This window comes from Pocillopora damicornis, chromosome 10 (genome assembly GCF_964200805.1).
Source record: "Pocillopora damicornis chromosome 10, jaPocDami1.2, whole genome shotgun sequence".
NCBI classification, from domain to species: Eukaryota; Metazoa; Cnidaria; class Anthozoa; order Scleractinia; family Pocilloporidae; genus Pocillopora; species Pocillopora damicornis.
In genome coordinates this window covers 10,514,405-10,534,350 of record NC_142679.1, presented here as the reverse complement: position 1 = coordinate 10,534,350, position 19,946 = coordinate 10,514,405, and the positions used below count along the sequence as shown (strand labels likewise).

Sequence of the window (19,946 nt, the reverse complement as noted above, 5' to 3'; positions counted from 1 at the left end):
GGATTGGCCGGTATAAACCGTCGGGATTACGGGACTGAGAAAAAAGTTTTAGTCGGGATCGTGGGATCAAAGAACCCTATTGGGGACCCTCTGAGTACAGACTAAGAGAAACTTCATCGAACTTGCTTTTACTCGTCTGTATTACTTCGTAATACTCTCGAGTGTAATTCGATCTAAAATCCAAAAGTTAATCTTAGTTGTAAATAGAAGTAACAGTTTCAAATCCTTTAATTCTATAGTGATGGTTACACGATCATACATCAGCAGGTGTTCAAATCGTTCCCGTTGCATGATTACACATTAAAAAAAAAAAAAAGGTCATGCCATGCGGTTTGAATGACCAATCGCCGACTTACCTCGATACGATATTTTGGTTAACTCATTAGTATGGGGAAAGGAAAGTAAGGCGATTTTTACACGCAAGAGAGGTGGGAACATTTAATAAGTAACTTCTCCATCAACAACAGAAAAGGCTGGAAAAGACTTTTTTGATTTGGTGACTTTTTAAGAAGCCTTTTTCATTTAAATTTTTTTCTCAAAAATTCTTTTCCAGAAAGGAAACAAAAAAATGTCTAAATTTCATCAACCGCTAATATCGTTGAAGCTCTACCTTGAACTTTCATTGTTTTGTTTTTCATTCAAAATCTGTACAAAGATACGTGTTCACTCTAGACGGCTTTAATAACTGTGCGAATATAAACACTAATTCTGTACATATGACACAGGCACTCTGACACATGTCCGTGTAAATTGGCAGACTTTCACATGATACAGTTGCCAGAGACTTTGCTACACTTAGAGCACCATGTCAAGGCGAACCAGTGAAGAAAGTGCAACAGTAGCAGGTTGCAATTTGGCGAAAGAATATCTCGCGGTAAAGATGCCGGGATTCTTCAAAGTTCTCGTGAAGACTCATTATGATCAGCAATACAGGTTGCAGTGGATGACGTCTGACTGGTGAGTACCCAGGGTCATACCAGCTTGCCTTTGGTTAGAAGAGCAAGTGTAGCACTAGTTAGAGATCTGCAAGGTAAATGTTTATTTAAACCTTTTAACTCAAAAATACTACGTGCATTGTTCCGTGGCAGATCTGAGGGATCCATCCCCCCTCCCTATTTTGGGTAAAAAAAAAAAAAAGAATCGCAGAAGGAAGAAATGCCAGCAAGGCAAGCGACAAAAAACCGCCCCCCCCCCCCCTTAGCTCAAGGTCTGGATCCGCTACTGTTGTTGGTCAACTAAAATGTGTTTCAAGATTTCTGTGCGTTAAAGAAAACTTCATTTCTTCTCTACACAGCATTTTCTTCTTTTTGGTGGTTCATGAAAGTTCCTTTCCAGGATAGCCAGCAAAAGCAGAGTCTTTCAACCAACGTTTCTTGAGCAAACTATTTGGAGGCTTGGGAGGCAATGACTAAATTAACCTTTGTCATTAAAATCTGCTGGATCCTTTTTGCTACCACTTTAGACATGGTCAGTATGTAAAAAGTAGTTATGGTGGTTACTCTAGGTCCTTACCGATCACAGAGCCGTATTTTGTACCGCGTGACACGTTTCGACCAATCAGGATCCAGAACTGTGACACACCCCGAAACTGAATTTTGGAGTCACACGGGGTTATGTCACGCAAGAGGGAAAAATGACGTCATATTGTCACGCAGTCACGCAGATGGAAATTATTTCATTTAATTTACTTTTGGAGGAAATTCGCGCATGCGCAATGAACTATTGACAACACTTAAGTCTGCAATCAAAGCAAACATGTTTTCTTATTGTAACAACAGAATCCTTAGTTGGCATTTGGGACGTCAAATGTACTCTCCCTGCTGCAAAGAGCCCAATCGTTTAATCCTTGTATTTGTTGTCGCATTTTGTGTACAAAAAGATTTAAAAATCTCTCAGCCAATAAAGATAACATTCTTTGAAATTGTATCCTTGTGTCATGTCTCTTTTCACTATTTCCGTGTGATATTGTTCGTCGTTGTCGAAGGCTGACTCGTCCAAACCTTTGTAGCAATGACGATACTCTGAAAGAAGAATTGAGAGATGATATTACCGGTGATTACAGGGAATGAAAAAAAAATTGGACAATTTTATACTTACGGAGTTGCTAAGGTGATTAATTTTGGATTAATTAATGGATCGACGGAATCCATGGGTTGTTCTGAAAATACGATAAGAAATTTCGATAGAAAGATTTATGATAAAATTTTAAAAATTCACAAAGTATTCTAGACATTCCGAAAGCTTACAGCACAACAATTTGGTAGCATTACAACATTCTAGAAGGTTCCACGGCATGCATGTCAGCATGACTAATCATTCTCTTATGGACATTTATCTTATAGAATTTATCCATAGAACCCATAATAGACTTACCTCTTTTTCCCTCGACGATCGTTTTTCCTCTTCTTCTTTTGTCAAGTCTTTTCTTTTCTGCCATTTTCTAGCTGTCTTTTGCAATCAGGGTGATGTAGGCTGTCGAAGCTGAAATGCGTATATTCGCCTGAGTGAATTTACACAGGTTTTTTCCGGTCAAACACGAAAAACAGGGGATACCCCCCTACCCCCTAGTTTGATTGACCAATGAGAATCGAACGCGCTTTACTTGAATTATAAAGTGAACGGTGTGGCACGAGAAAATTATGTTAGTCATTGAAATCGTGCCTAAAAGAAAGAAAGTGGAAGAAGAAGCTGACATGTGTTACGGACGAATATTTATTTAAGCTGTTGAAGCGATCGAAGAAGAGGAAGAAAGTGATGATGAAAATATGCCTTTATTCAAAATGGAATTTCGTGCGAGTGGTCCTGGTAAGAATTGGATAAAGAATTTAGTAGCGAAGCAAAGATTTACCGTTTGTTTGCAAGAACTGCGCACGCCTGCGTCTGACGATGGTGTGGGACAAGAAATTACTTCTGTTTTGGAGCGACCCATTCTTAAAGAAATGAAAAAGAGGGAAAAGGTGGCTCCTCATCATGTCGTTCATTTCCATATACAAGCCGGATATTCTCATGCGTTTCGATCTGCGAGTTTTACAGTGAGAATTTGTGAAGGAAGTCCGCTGTTGCAGACCTAAATGCAAACCTTGGCAGAATAATTAAACTCAGGGGAACGGTTTGACAAATTTTAAGCTGAATTAACTTTGATTTGTACTCCTTCTAGTGGTGTTTGAAAACGTTAGCGTGTCAAACGCATCGAAAAGATTGAAAGAATTTGTGAAGGAAGTCCGCAGTTGCAGACCTAAATGCAAACCTTGGCAGAAAAATTAAATTCAGGGGAATGGTTTGACAAATTTCAAGCTGAATTCACTTTGATTTGTACTCCTTCTAGTGGTGTTTGAAAACGTTAAGAGTGTCCTACGCATCGAAAACAAAGATGAACTTTGTTGTGCGCATGAAAGCCACAGTACACAAAGACGACGATGTCAATTGAGAACGGATGTATGATAATATGCGCAAGGGTCGACCAGTGCAAGAAACTCAAGCGCGTGAATTGCACCGTTTGGCAGGTGTGTAAGAAGGTCCATGTAAAGTGGGCGAATTGGAAGAGTTTCAGAGAGTACCGAGTCCCAAGTACCAGATTTAAGTGTTGTCGATCGATAAATCTCACGATTATTTCTAAGGGTCCTTCAGCATCTAAGAAGATTTCATTGATGAAATTGGATGAGCATTATCATGGTTGCACATCATTTGGTGTTTTTGAATCGCTCGTATTACTGTTACGAATGTGACCGAGGATTCAACACGGAAGATTACGAACATCATCCTTGTGAAGGTAGGAAATGTGTGTCGTGTTATCGCATGAATTGTCCCGAGTTCCGTCGACATGAGGAGCCTTCTGGAAAGAGTGGTAATTGTCTTCGTTCGTTTTACGGAGAAGAACGGACAAAATTGTTATCAGTACCATTTGGGTCGTGCCAATTCCTGCGCAAAATCTGTTTGCAAAATGTACAAGAAGTTTCCTGATTGTTGCAAGATAGTGTAAAGCAATGATAAGAAGAGATGGACACATGGTGGGGCTTGAAGATCCGTGAAGGTTAAGCATTGTTGTGGAGTTGCAAAGTCTGCGAAGAATACAAAGTATGTCGATAAGAGAAGTCACAAATGGTACATTTAACCAGCACAAGAAGAAGAAAGAAAATCTGAGAAGATCAGAAGAAAGAAGAGCTAGAATAGCACGCCTTGAGAAAGAAGGAAAGGAATTGGATCAAGAGGGTTTGATATTCAAAGATCCGCCAGTTTTCGTGTATGCTGATTACTATGCTATGCAGAATGAAGAAGGAGAACATCATCCTATTCTGGTATGTTGTGAGATTGACGAAGATGAAGGCACAGTAGTGTTTTATGGAGAGAATTGTTGTGAGGACTTTTTGGATTACTTGGATGAATTGGCCGTGAATGAAGATGAATTTGAACAATCGGTGGTAATGTTGTTGTTTCATAATCTGAAAGGATATGATGGAATGTTTGTGTTCTAAGAACTCTATAGACAACATCGTTGTGTAGAGAATCAAGTGTGTGTAGGAATCAAAGTCCTTTGTGTCACGACAGGTCCTATCATTTTCAAGGAATCCTTTTGTTTTTTTCAGTTTTCTCTGGCTACATTTCCTTAAGCTTTTGGTCTCGTAGAACTCAAGAGTGACTTTTACCTCTCTTGTTTAACACCCGTGAAAATCAAGAGTATGAAGGTCTCATGCCACCGCGTGACATGTTTGATCCCAACGGTATGCATCATGACAAACGACAAGAATACGAGTCCTGGTACCTCGAACAAATTCGACGCCTTGTGAATTTTAATTTGCCTGAGGAAATGAAAGAGTATTGCTTTCCTGATGCCAAACTCTTGAAAACTATTTGTCAGAAATTCCAAGAAGATTTCATGCAGAAAGCCCAATTTGATCCTCTGGAACAATGTATCACCATGGGCAGTACTTGCAATTTGTAATGGCGCACACATCATCAAACATGGAATGAGCAAAATAATTTGTTTGTGACGTGATATCAAGAGGGAAACAACTAACTTTGGTAAATTCATACGCTCCAAACTACGATGATCCAAATTTTTTACCTCTGTTTTTGAGCATTTAGCCGATTCAAGTACGATGGGATTTTAATAGGAGATTGTAATAAGAGAAGATTATAACTTAGTGCGTGATGATCGATATTGAATCTTTCAAAAAATCACTCAGAGCCATTTGGATTAACAAATATCTAGATCCTGAAAATAGTAGCAAATGGAAAATTATCTTTACTTTAGAGAAAAGAAAGTATGGAGGCAATGTCTTTTTTAAAGGAAATCTTGACAAAAAAGACGTCGGTAACCTAAGAGTAGAAGATCCATTTGTTAAAGAAATCGCCATAATAAAAAAGAAGATCTGATGCACTTATTCAGGCAATGCATGAAAACAAAAATGTTTTGGCAGAATCTTGCGACATGGCTTCAGTCGTGTCATATTCTCCCAACAGACAACCGACTACACATGGAAACCATTTTGGGTCTTAAGCCTGACAGCTCCAATTTCAAACTCCAAATAAATTCTTTGCTGCCAAATGGCTTAACACTATATTTGGATATGTCGATCAAAAGAGCTTTATCCAACTCGAAACAACTTCTTGATTCATCTGAAACATATACATCACTTAGAAAACACGTCACCAATCCACACAAAAAATGGACGGCTTTTCTATCCTAGCTGGATCAGATTTCCTGAGCCCTTGAACTCCAAACCCAGTCCTTCCTTTATATGTAGAACATATATGAAAATAGTATACTTTTGTATAGAATATGTTTTTTGTCCCAAAGAAAGAAAGAAAGGAAGAAAAAAGAAAATAATTTATAAAATAAAAGTAACGGATTAGAAGAAATTCAAAATATAACTTGTAGCCAATTTTTAGAAATGAAATTAGTGCAATTAGCCCTGTAATTTTAGTTTTAAAATATAAGCTGTGTAACTTGTGATACCATTGTATGTAGTGTTAGTATTGTGATGTAAGTAGTGTTAGTATCTTTAACGTAAGTAACAGAAATGTAAGTAACGTATCCTTGTAATTAGCGTAATTATCGTGACGTAAGTAGTGTCTCTTTTGTGACTCTGTAAGTAGTTTTTGTTTTTGTTTTTGTTTTGTTTTGTTCTGTTCTGTTCTGTTCTGTTTTTTATTCTTGTTATTAAATACATAAAAAAGGAATGGTAGATTCCATAAATCGGGGTTGGTAACCTTACGTAAGAACCTTAAGATAAGAAGTAAAAGCAACTTTAGTCATTTTCAGGTAGTACAAAAATGATTTAAAAGAAATTTTTTCCAGAATGACTAGTTTTTATAATGAGATTTTTGCTTCCATTTGTCATTCAGTTTTAAATTCCATCTCTGTTTGTACCACTAACTTGTAATAGACTACCTTTCTCAGAGATGATGTAACTACTCATCATGTGTATGAAGAAAGCATCAATCTTAGATCATGGAGGAAGATACATTAATTCACATGGGCACTTTCCAGCAGGGAGAGTACACATCCTACATGTAAACTAAGAATTCTTTGGTTACAATAAAAAAAAAACATGTTTGTTCTGATTACAGACTTTATTGTGTAGTCAATCATTTCTTGAGTATGGCCAAACTTCCCCCTAAAATAAATTTAAAAAAAATATCTATCCATGTGACATTATGACATCATTTTCATCCTCTTACGTGACATCTTTTTCACCCTGTGTGACCTCAAAAATTTCAAGTTTGGGGGAGTGTCACAATTCTGGATTCAGATTGATCAAAACATGTCACGTGGCTCTTTGGTTAGTTGGGAACCAGAGTAACAACTATAACTACTTTTGAATTTCGCCTGAATTTCAAATTCACCACATTTTTTTTTTCCTATGCTGTAAATAGGTAACCCTCTTAAACCCTTAAATTATATAAACTGCTTTTGCACAACCTATAGTTTAATACCCCAATTCTTCCGAATTGCAAATCTTCCACCAACAAATTAACAAACCGAAAGGGTTCTAAAACTCAGCTCACTAAAGAAACATGTATAGTATGTATATTTTCAGACACAATTTTCACTTACCCGAGAGCATAGGTTGGTACTTCATTTGAAAACAATAAGAACAGTTCATGTGTTGCTGTACGGATTGCATAACACTTATGATCACTAGCACATATGTAAGTCTCCATGGCTTGGTGATACACACCACTGGGGGAATCTATGTAAATAAACTGCACCATGTTAAACAGGCAGTTGATAATGATCTAAAAGAGTTACAGACAAATTTGTCTTTAACATACATTTAATAGATCCCCCTTCTTTCAACTGGCTCTCAACTTCCATAAGAAGTACTTAGTACTATCTCTAACTCATTCAAATCTGCAACTGCTTCTTTACCCTTCCAAAGGTGACAGTGTCTGAGTGGTCATGCAACACTCAACAAACAATTTAATTTGACTCTTTTTAAAGTATGTTTTTTCTTAAATCCTTGTGCAGAAATAGAAAAAAAATTTGTAACAAACCTGATTATGGAAGCTACTCAAGATTCAGATTGGTGGCACTTGTTGTTCAACTTTTTGCATTTCAAGCTATGATTCAGATCAGTTTCTCAATTTTTTTGTATTATTTTAAAGGAGATAAAAAAAATTTCATGGTTTCTGGGGAATATTTCTCCTTTAAGATACAACTATACTGCTTAAGGGGGCTAAAATCGCTGAAATTTGCATTTTATCAAGGGTTGTGTAACTTATATCTGCATGTACTTACTTCGTACCAACATAATGAAAAATAATAAAAAACCTTTTTATCAACATCCACTCACACTTTACCTTGTTCAGAGGTATTTGGCTCCTGGACAGGAAATAGAGTACCAACAACTGACTTGTAAAATGACACGAGAATTGACTTTCTTTTAGCTGTAGACATTCCACTTCCTTTTGACAACAAAAGTCATAAGGTAATTCAAAAATAATTGTACAGTAATTGTACTTTAACTGACTTACCTCAACATGTAGGTTTATAAAATATTTGAAAACAAAACATCATTTTTATCTAATCATTCAGATGCTAAACTAACTCCATTTTTTGGTTCAAATAATAGGAACATACATTTTGAAATAACAGAATAAAAAAGTTGCAATTGTCTCACATGGGTAGGATCTTATTCTACTTACCCATGTGGGATTAGCTAAATGTGTTAATTAATGTTGACAAGCCAAATTCATGTTGTTTATAATGCTCATGAACAGCTCCTGATCATGAGCCACCTATGAGTGGTTCATGTGCCCTTCCTTACCTGAGGTACTTCCTTGATCCACACCAGTTAGCACCCCTGATGGATGAACACTAGACAGACTCTTGTGCTCATCTGTGTTCACCAGCACAAACCTTGAACAGGTGCACAAGATAAGAGTCACTTCAAAGAAATATTTTAAGTTTCAAAAGGTAAAAACAAAGAAGTGTCATTATCTTGAACTGCAGACTGTAAAACTTATAAATTTCCTAATCTCTTCAACTACGGAAAATCCTTGGGTTTGTGGACACGTGACTTTAATTCCATCCTAGATATATCTTATCTAGACAGCAGCCTCTGTTTTGACTTGAAACAAGCATAGATTTTATCTTCTGGTAAGACTAAAAACAAACATGCATCATTGCTTTTCTGTAGAAACAGCAAAATGCTCTTTCATTCTAAGTATTGAAGGTAAAGAAGATATTTTCATGTACTATTGGACACAAGGTTCAGAGACTGGGGAACATCTGGTTATATTCTCCAAGTGATTCTCCCTTAACTGGAGAATATTCAGTTAAGTGCTATGTACATGGACCAATCTCATGTGAGCAAAAACATTTGATGGGTAATGACCTTCATTGTTGTTGCCAATTCCTACAAAGTAATGGGACTCTCCTGTATTTCTCTTTGTATTTTTATGAAGAAATTATGATCATGATGTAGTAGCATTAATAGACATAATTATAGTCATGTACAGTTGCTAGTAAGATACCCTAGGATTCCACTATCGAGTACCATATCACCAGGGAGATTTCTTGGATGAGATCTGCGACTGGTTTTCAGTGTATCAATAGCAAGTCTCCAATACTGGTCCAAAAACTATGAATGAAAAATACCATTACAACTACAAACACATTCTAGCATAAGGGATGTTTAGGAACACACATAATGACCACTCCATTGACGCAATACTTTGACCTAGTCTACCTTGTAATTTCTTTATTGGAAGTACACACAAAGCCAAAATTAGTAGTCAAAAGGTTGCCTATTCTTACAACTTTCCTTAGATATCTGTTACATAAACTCAACTCTATTGCAGCATTTCATGTCTTAAAATGTGATGCTTAAAGTTACAATGCACCCTCTATGCCTAATCCAAAGGGGCATAATATGCCATTTTGGGATATCATAACTGAAGCAAGGATTTTTACATAATGAAAGTAGTTAATTTGTGTAAAACCCTTAAGAATGGTCACCATACTGAACCTTTTGTCAGTTAAACCTAGCATCTCATTTAAATTAGGTGAATGAAATAATATGAAGACACCGACAGAACACTGTTTAGTTTAAAGTGAGCTTTATACTGTACCTTGGTTTCAGCATCCTGAAGTGTTGGTTTAGGCCCACATATCACACATACCTCCACACCTTCAATGAGCTGGAAACAGCAACAGAGACATGAAATAAATATAAAGCACATAAACATGTTTATATATAATTGCAGAAACCTACTTGTAAATAACTTACTTGAAATGTTAACAACCTGTGAGGAATCTAAAAATAAAATAAAAGTTTGTCAACAACTTTTGAAACATAAAAGACAAGCAAATAGTTGACATTTATTTCCCAGTTAACAGTTGATCATTTAAGTATTGTGGTATACCAGTTTTCAAAATTTTCAAGGAAAATAAAATTTGTTAAAAGAATTAAGATAACCAGAAAAAAAGTGTGCAAGATATAAAAGAGAAAAAAGATAACAAGGAAAACTAAAAGTGTACAAGATACTAATGTAACAAGCAGACAAGAAAAATTTAAAGAGTGTGAGATGCTAATGTAGCAATAAGTCAACAGTGAAAACTAAAAGTGCACAAAATACTACATAAACATAAGAATCACACAACAGGAAAAACCAAAAGAGCAAAAGATTCTAACAAAACAATTCCACAATTAGAAAAGCCAAAAGTGTGAAAAAAAATTTAAAATGCAAAAATCAGACAACAATGAAAAGTAAAAGTGTGCAAGATACTAAAGCAACAATCAAACATTAAAAAAGAAAACCAAAAATGCATGATATACTAATGTAACAATCAGATAACTAGAAAACTATAAGAGTGCAAGATGCTACCATAAAAATCAAACACAAAGAAACAAAAACTGCACATGATACTAACGCAACAATTGGACAACAAGAAAAAATAAAAGTGTATAAGATACAAATGTAACAATTGCAAAACAAGGAAAACTAAAAGTGTGCAAGATAATAAAGTAACATTTGGATGACAAGTACAAAATAAAAGTACATGCATGAGATATTACTGTAAAAATCAAGCAAGATAAAAAACAAAATGTTTTGCAATATATGAGATGGATATATCTGACAGACTCTGGACTTGGAGGTTGGCAAGGTAGTATGTTATCAAGATGCTGTCACCTTTGTGGTGCATTGGCCTTGCTGGCAATAGTTTTAAAGGATATTTTGCTCATAAATTACCATTGAATAGGCAACCTTTCAAATCCCTTGAATTCGGGTATCTTCATGTCACTCACACATATTGGCACAAAGATGATGGGTGAAGAAGGGGAGGTCTGATAGTGAGGCAAGTCAGTCTTACACATATGAAAACTTACTATTTTCTTTTCTCAGATAACAACAATAACAGTAGTAAACAAACAAAGACAAACCTTTGGACTACCATATGGCAGATATATAGGTATATCACGAGAAGACCATGGTGGTAAGGAATGAACCAACAATGACAACAAGACAGTCTCCATGCCAGTTAACTCCCACCTGGAATGCACCATGAATTGTCAGAAATGCTGTGTTAGAGAATCACAATCAACAACTATATACTGACAAATGGAAAATTAACTGCATTTCTCATTTTGAGGTCCAAATCAAGACTTAACTCCCAAGTTCTCAACTATTGACCCTTGAATTATATATTCATTAGGTTCTGATGCATACAAAAGATATATTTTTCAACCTTGGACAAACTTGCAATTAATAAATATTACTAAGAATTAATAATTTATAACTTATATAGTGCAAAATACATGTGGATATGATCTAATGCTCTATACAATAAGACTAAGCAAAATAAAATATGAAAATGAACTATAAAAGGCTAAGAATATACAATTTGACTAACTAAAAACAAACCATAAAAGCAAACATGAAAATGCCTGTCTAAAGAGATGTGTTTTAAGAAGTGTTTTAAAACAATTAAGATCATTTACTGCTCTTATATTTGATGGCAATCTGTTCCAAAGTTTAGGAGCAGCTGCCATAAATGATCTATCACCTAAAGTTTTCTTAGTTATTGTCCTGGGTGGCAATAATTGTAGTTCAGACTGAGATTGTAACATCATACATCCGAATTGTTGTTTAACGTTAATTAGATCCATAATGTACTGAGGTGCCAGCCCATGGATAGCCTTGAACGCTAAAATAAGTAATTTAAATTCAATTCTGAGACAGAAAGGTAACCAATGTGAGGAAAACAAAGTAGGAGTTATATGACAAAAACAAGAAAGGGAACAAACAAGTCAGGCAGCACTGTTCTGAATATGTTGCAACTTGTTGAGATGTGCAGCTGGTAGACCATACAGCAAACCATTGCAATAATCAATACATGCAGTGATGAATGCATGAACAAGTGTTTGTGTGGAGTCTTTAGATAAATACTTTCTGATGCCTCTGATGTTATACAGGTGGAATGACAAGGTCTTACACATCTTGTTTATATGACAGCCCATGTTCATGTTTTCATCAAACCATGACCCAAGGTTTTTAATGGCAGTCACAGGACTGCACGATAGTAGCGTCACCAACGACCAACCCCTTGATGTCAACTTTAGTGAGTAAACATTACTTTGGTTAAACTAATATCACTACTGCATATGAGTAACACTTCTAGAACTAGTTACCCTATCAAATTGTACTCCTAGAATTCTGTGGCATTATCTTTAATATCAATTAACTTAACATACATGTAAAATTTGGGCTTGACTTGATTCAATACCTATATATATTTTTAATGATACAAACAGCAAACTGCTGATTGAAATACATGGTGAGAAGAAGGAAATCTTACCATCGTTCTGTTGCTACAGCCACTTTTCCCATGACAAGCAAACATCCAAACTCACTGCTGACTGCTGTAGCAAAAGCATCCAGAAACTCCTGTAACAACAGAATGTTAGAAATGTCAAAGTCACAACTAACGGTGTATAAAATGCTAAGAAATGAACGCTGTGTGAATCAGTAAGGGTTTACAAGCTGAATATGAAAAAGAAAATGAAAAACCATCAAAAGGAAGGAAAATCCAAAAGCAACACTTTGCAATGCATTTCTACACATTAAGCCCAAGGTAAAGATGCTCCAATCCTTCTGCAGAGTTTATAATGCTTTTATATTTACTGGCAATACAATGTACCTGTAGAAATGACACATCTGGACAAAGAATGATATCAACAGCTTGAGTAATGTTTCCTGTTAACTCTGTGCCTTCCAAGAGACTGTCAATCAAACTATAACAACACTGAAGAAATACATCAATTAATTGATATAAATGTATTTTTATCATGTAAACTACTGTGCACACACAAGAAAACCTGAAATCAGAGGCAAACTCTAAGAAAGTTACTTACTCTCAATTCCCTCTTTAGCAGTTCTACATTTCTGAAAGATGTCAACTCATCTATTCCTAATAACAAAACCTAAAATATAATAATACCAAGCAGTGTTAAAGTAAAAAATTTTTCGGGAGTTATCCTAAAAATGTGTTTTCAGTTATTTATATGCTAAAAAAAAGTTAATTTCACAATAATTACTAAACAAACTGGATCTAAGTGATCAATTTCCAGCATTAAAAAAATTGTATTGTATTTGATAATAACGTGGTGCAATGTAAAGCACAGACATGATTGTATCATAAAAAAGAGCAATCACAAGTTTATTATATCTGAAGCCTATCCTGTAGTTACATCAGTGCATGTAGTCTGGTGCATGTGTTAATTGTCAGTGTTTCCCAAAGAGTTTATCCTAAACACTCTACTTGGTCATTGTTGACCATCCATTATCTTTAAAAAGTTTTAGGTGAGTGATTGAATAAATCTTTATTAAGATCATTTACACTCCACCACATGAAGACACATCATCAGTGTTATACTGCAAGTGAAGGGAAGACATACAATTAGATGGCCTTACAGTTTTAAAATACTCAGTTTGTATTAATCACAGGTAGGTCTCAGTACTCATCAATAGGAAAAGCATACAAATTTCCATGTATTATATTACACCTACCATGGAATTAAAGACAAAATCTAAGAGTCTATTAAGATGCAAATCACTAGCATTGTCATCAGAGGCAACAATTATTAAGGTGATCCTGAAACGACATGAAAAAAAATGAACTCAGTTGAAAATACTTTTAATTAGCATTACACGGGAATTCACAGGTTGATAACTGATCCCCAAACCATCTAGTGCTTATAAAATTAATCTGTAATACAGTCCCACAAATGAGGAGATGTTTTCAGACTCCTAAGAAATATTTTGTTGTCCTTAGCTGTAAATTCACTCTGCCTCTTCCGGCAACTAACTCTGATAGACAGCCACAAGACTGCACACATGTTTTCACAATGTTATATTTTTCTCTTTTAACCCTTTAACCCTGAGGAGTGACTAGAATCTCATTTCTCCTTAGAATATCACCCCTGAATCAAACATATAGGTCATGAGAAAAAAGAAAATGATCAACCTAAGTTTTGATTGTTAAACAAATTCTCCTTGGCAGCTCCTTAGGAAATGTGTAGAGGACAGTATGAAGAAGATGCATACTGAAGTAAGGGTGTAGAAGGTTAACCTTCCGAAAGGTGGCCCCTTCATGATTGCCTGCCTTTACAAAGGCACCATATAAACTTTGCATATATGGATTGTATTAAACTTCAACTTTTAAATCAAGTAATAGATTGCAAGCTCTTGAATGAAATCCTTTGGTTGATAAAGAAGAGCAGTCCAATTGAAGAAAGAAACATTAATAGAGACAGACATATTGCAGGCTAAACTTGCCACTTTTTACAAATGTTACAGACCACATATGCTCTGAAATCCCATTTAAGCTTGTCTGAGTTATTGAAGTTCTAGATGTTATTAGATCTTTTGATATCATTAGACATAAACATCATACATTTCATGCCTGGTGATTTCTATTACTTACAAGAAAAATTCCACATGCTTCAAAGAGGAGTCAAACTTTTACAATATGCATGACCCTTCTAAGACCTGAGACCTTTCAGGAGGTCATGAAGTTTGGGAGCTCTTGAAGTTCCCTTTTTTCAAGACAATAGTATATTATTTCAATAGAAAAAGATAAAACTGAATAATAAAACACCTTTCATTAAAAACCTTCCAGACAACTTTAGCATCATCCGTGACTGTGTTAAGCAAAGTGACATCTTGATTGTTGGCAAACATGCACACACCATTAAGTGATCCAATCACAGGAAAAGGCAACTGTATGACAACACACAACATATAACCACAAAAAATGTCAAAAATAATCAAAAAACGCCAGGTATATGTATTACAGTGTGCTTCAGAAGCTTGATTCAGAGCTAACCTTTATTTTTACATTATATTTATATGCACATTTAAAATAATTGGTAATGACTTTTGTTGTAAGTAAATAAGCCCATGTTCACAGGATGTGCTGTACTATCCAACAGAAAAATTGGTGATGTCCGTGTGGTCACCTCTCTAACGTTTCCAAGGTGATGTGACAAGCAGTTCTACTTCTAAAGGCTGTCATTTTCAGCCAACCCTCCCACTGGTATTGGTACAAGGAAAATTTTCCTTGATAATATCTGAAAAAAGACTTAACACAGTCTTTCCCCCCCTCCCCTCCCCCCAACTTTGATTTGCAAACAAACTGATTTAATTTGATAGAATCCAGAAAGTTACCAAAGTTTCTCTGGCTGCAAGGTGGTTTATTAGCCCTCATGAAAAACTTCTCACAGAAAAAAAGTCGAGCCCCCTTCACATCTAGTATAAATATTACAAAACATACTTATGTACTACGTTATATACACTTTTAAATCACTCTACCTGTGGGAGGTTTCCTTTCGTTCTAGTGAACAGTGGAATGCCGCCATCAGTCGTCAAGCAAACCAAATATGCCGCCATGTTGAACTCTCGCCACGCGCATGCGTCCAAGGTTCGGAAGAACGCAGACAGCTGATAGAGAGATGGCGGAAAGCACACGACTGTGACCTGAACCATATGACTATAGGACTTGTGAGTAAATTGTTGCAAGGGGGATGCGTGACTGCTAGCGCTTGCTGTGTGCTTAACTTCATATGGGAACATGTCGTCCAATTGATAGTGGTATGTATTAATTTTACCTTTTCCGCATGAAGAAATTTGATGCAATGACCGTGGATAATTTGGGCTGCCTTGAAGGTCCAAAGTAGATGAGCATCCGTTGAAATAGATTTTACTATCAACCTCTGAAAACCGTGTCTTTCACACAGATTTTCGCGTTTGTAGGAACAGAGGATGGTTTGATTAAGAAATTCGGTTGAGGAAAATCGGATATAAAAAATTATTTGTTTGGAACGTTCGTGATATGGCCTGCCATCAATTGATCATAATTATTTCTCTCGTCGTCTGTTGTAGAGATGTTTTTGTTATACATCAAAGAGAAAAAGTGTTTAAAAGATGAATCTCTCATTCAAAATAAACATCATTATGTACATATGTATGCCTTACTCGTATTTTGTGGTTACGAATTCATTACTTAAGCTTAAAGACGAATGAAACTTGAAAGCATTTAAAATCCTTTTTTTTTTTAGCATCGACCAGCAAATTAAAATTAGCAATATAGCTTTGTTAATCAGTATTTTAAGTTTCACTTACAACATCCATGGTGGAATTTCCTTGTTATGTGTATTGCAGTGAAACAGTTTTCTTGCTGGTATGAAATGCCATTAACGGTCATCAACACAAAATGACAATCACGTCCTCTTATCTCATATTTCATACATGCTAACAAAGGAAAAGGAAATGTCAAACCAGGAATGTGATCTCTGCCCTACTTATTGTTATTCTTTTTGTCATATGATGCTAGCAAACATTGTTAATGAAATTGGCTTTTGATTTATGCCTTAGGCCATAATCTGTATTATTTGGAAAGGCAAGAATCCTGGAACAAGGAATTTGGCTTTTGAGGTTGCTTTCCTTTTTCTTTGTTTTATTATTTTTGATGGCATGTGTCAAACATTATGGCAGCTTTTAACAGAGAAAGAAAGACAAAAAATGTTCTTAATTTGACAATTCATAAGGTTTTTGTTATTTGTCTTTTTTTTTTTTATTATTCAAGGTGTCAGGTCCATCTATGATTCCTACCTTCAATCTCAAAGGAGATGGGGTTATTGTGGTCTCAGAGCATCTTAGTTCATATTTCAGAACAATTAAAAAGTAAGTGGCCAGTTCCATTGAAATAATGTACAAAGAGGCCTTTAGGTTCCTAGTAAAAATTTGTAATTTGAAGTCTTATCAACACATGTATCATTTCTTCCTAGTTTGGATGAACCCTGTCACCTCAGAAAGTGCAGTTTAGATAATAAATTACTTTTTCTCAAAAGAATGATGTAGACACTTGTCTCAAGATTGAGATGACTGACTGAGTTTTTTGCCATCTGAAACTCTACTTTTGAGCTAAAGAAAACTTGTTTGTGTGCTACAGCTTTAGGTCACATGCTAAGTTCATATGTGACAAGTTAGTGTTTTCTTTTTAATTGCTAGGATCTGCAATGTTGTAAGGAATTCCAGTATATATATATATATATATATATATATATATATATATATATATATATATATATATATATAACTAACTAACTGCAGACAGTACTGTTTCGGCCTTCTGGGCCTCATCAGTGCAGTGCTGATGCTAGGATGGAGGTAAGGCTATATAGCCACCCCTATATATATATATATATATATATATATATATATATATATATATAGTTAGATGGCTCAGTTATCTAAGGAAGAAATAACATAATGGGTTTTCTGTGTTTTGACATCCAATTTAAAATTAGCCATCTTTCTTATTCTATCTTCATGGTGATTTTGATATAAATATGTCAGCTTTAAGTGACTACTTAACTTCAATATAACTGAATTAGCTAACAAAGTATTTTTTACTGAGATCTGTTTGCAGCTATTGGGTTGTAGTAATTTTGAGAATATTTAGCTGACCAATTGTATGTGTTGCTGCTTACAGAGGAGATGTTGTCATTCTGAGGTCTCCTGAGAAACCAAATAACCTTATTTGCAAGAGGATTGCTGCAATGGTTGGTATATTGTGCAATAGGTACTGCATTAACTCTGTAAAAAAATGTTTGAAATTGGAATGAAATAACCTGATAAAGTCCTCTGCAGACTGTTGTTTCAAACTGTAGTAAGACTTATTTAATTTGACAACAGAAGAGTTGATGTGATCTTTGGTCTTTTTGTTTTCCCACTTGTAGGGTGGGGAGTTCATGAGAACTGACACTGGTGGAAAAGATAGCTTTGAAGTAAGTTTGTGACCGCAGACTGAGGAGAAGTAATCAATATGTCTGTAATTGAGAACAAGCCTAAAAACATTAAAAAGATGTTTAATTCTATAACCACCTGCATCTTACTAAGACTTTTTTGGTTATTGGCAAGCCAGTGACCATGCTACCATCATGTATTAACTAGGACTAAGTGACTCTGTGTTTTTGTTAAGTGATCGTTAGCTCAAAGTAGAAATGAAAGTTGATGCATTTTACTTCAGAACCTCAATCTTCTTTGTATTGGCTTAAGATTCCGAAAGGACATTTGTGGCTTCTTGGTGATAACCCCAAGTACTCCAAGGACTCCAGGGACTATGGTCCAGTTCCTTATGGACTCATTCAAGGGAGGGTCTGCTTCAAGGTTAGGGCAGGGTTGCTAGTGATACAGAGATGTTACGTCATCCCAAATTAAGTAAAAACTGAATACTTTACTGGAAAGGTCATTTCCAAATTTAAGGTACAATTATCATTGTATGACTGAGTCTTTTCAATAACTTGAAGGCATTATTTTCTTGTTAACTTAGGCTTCCTCAATTGTTCTATGTTATCCATTTTAACAAGTCTGCATTTGTCACAGGGTAGCAAAGGGATTCCTGATCCCATTTCATGAAAGAATTTTATAAAGATTTACACCTCACATATTTAAAAGGGAAAACTTCAAATCTTAAATTATTCAAATGGGAGGTTTCAGAGAAATCTTGAATTTTTCATGAAGTGAAAGAAAAACTCCTCACATCACATCTATTTCAGGAGGCAAATCATGCCTCATGCTGGTTTACAAACTCATGAATCACACTTGCCTCTCCTGAAAATTCACCTATTATCATTTTTGGCCCTTATCAAGTGTCATGTTTAAACCCTTTGCCACCCTCTTTATTTGTAAGGCAAGATACAAGAGCAAAAGATCACCACAACTCCTTTTTCCTGAGACTGATGATTGTATTTTATGACTGTCATTGAAGGGGTTTAAGGAAAACAGGTGCAAGCTACTTTTTTGATGGAAATGAGTTTTGAATACTGCTATGCTATAGAGGAAAACACACAGAAAACTTCAATTTAGTCATTCATCTGGCATTTTTGTCTATGTATCATCACCCAATCTTTAAAAGATATATACTGTCAAATTACCCTGAGTTTTATAGAATTACTCTTTTTTTGGAAACATAGAACAGTTGACAAAAACCCATGCAGAATGATATTTACTATTTAAGAGTCAACAAGTCAAAAATGTTCTTGATTTTTTCAAAAATTACATCTTAGCCTAAGAAACAATCTGCACCAGATTTCATCCACAGTCCCTCCATGTATTTGATAATTTTCAGGTATGGCCTGTGAGTGAGTTTGGAAAAGTCAGTAATCCATTCAGCAACAGATGATACCAGAAGTTGAAGATAAGCTGGGTGGGAACCAAAAAACAGATACAAATGAAAGCAGTGTACTCAGATGGCAAAAGACTTGATCAGAGAGGATGAATTAAATATTCTTAAATTGTTTCACCAGGTTAATTGCGGTTAACCATCCAGATCATTACAGTAAGTAATGAGTGTATGAACCTACCTTACGTAGGTAACATAATGAAGGAATCAATTCAGTCACATGACAGTGTAAAGTATATGATTATTGTGTGTATCTTGCTCTCTTGTAGAACTCTAAAAAACGAAGTGAATGAACTTTGTATTCCCTTTCTATTATTTTCATCTAGTAAAGTGGAGAGGATGATAAATATCCCCTTATCCCTTCTCAGTAAAAAAAGGTTTTCCACTGCAGGCAATGAAAAAACAATGTATGTACATAAATATCAAAGAATCCTGAAAGGAAATAGGAGAAATATGTTACTATGGATAGGTGATAAAATACTGAATAAAAATAAATAGGTTGGCTTCACATCAGGCCTAATTTTTTCTTGTAGTCCTATGTGTTCAATGTGACTCCATTTTGGTCCAAACTCCTCAGCAACTATCACTCTTCACCTAGAGTGCCAAAATGGCAATCAGAACCCCAGGTCTAAGATTAACCCCCCCCCCTCCCTCCCCCTTCATACTTGAATGGATTAATAGAAAGAGCACAGAACTATACCTGGTGTTCACATGTCACACTATTACTTATTTAACCCTAAACTAGTGAGGGAAA

At 35.4% G+C, this 19,946-nt stretch overlaps 2 protein-coding genes across 12 annotated transcripts; one reads left to right on the top strand and one right to left on the bottom strand.

Moving 5' to 3' along the window:
• Positions 1-213: 213 nt before the first annotated feature.
• Positions 214-16,280, bottom strand: LOC113667611 (protein fuzzy homolog). Of its 4 annotated transcripts, none has more exons than XR_016180433.1 (18): positions 16,129-16,280; positions 15,319-15,447; positions 14,606-14,727; positions 13,516-13,600; positions 12,861-12,929; positions 12,647-12,751; positions 12,305-12,393; positions 10,890-10,998; positions 9,735-9,761; positions 9,577-9,645; positions 8,980-9,086; positions 8,271-8,362; positions 7,804-7,908; positions 7,058-7,193; positions 2,374-2,481; positions 2,098-2,158; positions 1,513-2,021; positions 411-1,023 (listed from the first exon to the last, which is right to left on the bottom strand). XR_016180433.1 is itself a non-coding variant. In XM_027183462.2 (15 exons), the coding sequence occupies exons 1-15, from the start codon at positions 16,135-16,137 to the stop codon at positions 972-974; spliced, it is 1,305 nt and encodes a 434-aa protein (XP_027039263.2). In that variant the 5' UTR covers positions 16,138-16,280; the 3' UTR covers positions 214-971. The 4 variants fall into 4 exon arrangements, 2 of the variants coding, with proteins under 2 accessions (XP_027039263.2, XP_089040951.1); XR_016180432.1 differs by lacking the exon at positions 411-1,023 and adding an exon at positions 6,392-6,617 and having other exon boundaries at positions 1,659-2,021; XM_027183462.2 differs by lacking the exons at positions 1,513-2,021; positions 2,098-2,158; positions 2,374-2,481 and having other exon boundaries at positions 214-1,023.
• On the top strand, positions 15,421-19,700 carry LOC113667609 (mitochondrial inner membrane protease subunit 1). Of its 8 annotated transcripts, none has more exons than XR_003445904.2 (7): positions 15,432-15,597; positions 16,381-16,440; positions 16,592-16,689; positions 17,501-17,570; positions 17,748-17,795; positions 18,038-18,273; positions 19,139-19,700. XR_003445904.2 is itself a non-coding variant. In XM_027183458.2 (7 exons), exons 1-7 carry the CDS (start codon positions 15,493-15,495, stop codon positions 19,190-19,192), a joined length of 546 nt encoding a protein of 181 aa, XP_027039259.2. In that variant the 5' UTR covers positions 15,432-15,492; the 3' UTR covers positions 19,193-19,700. The 8 variants fall into 8 exon arrangements, 6 of the variants coding, with proteins under 6 accessions (XP_027039260.2, XP_089040953.1, XP_089040954.1 ...); XM_027183458.2 differs by having other exon boundaries at positions 18,067-18,177; XM_027183456.2 differs by having other exon boundaries at positions 18,067-18,273.
• The last annotated feature ends 246 nt before the right edge of the window (positions 19,701-19,946 follow it).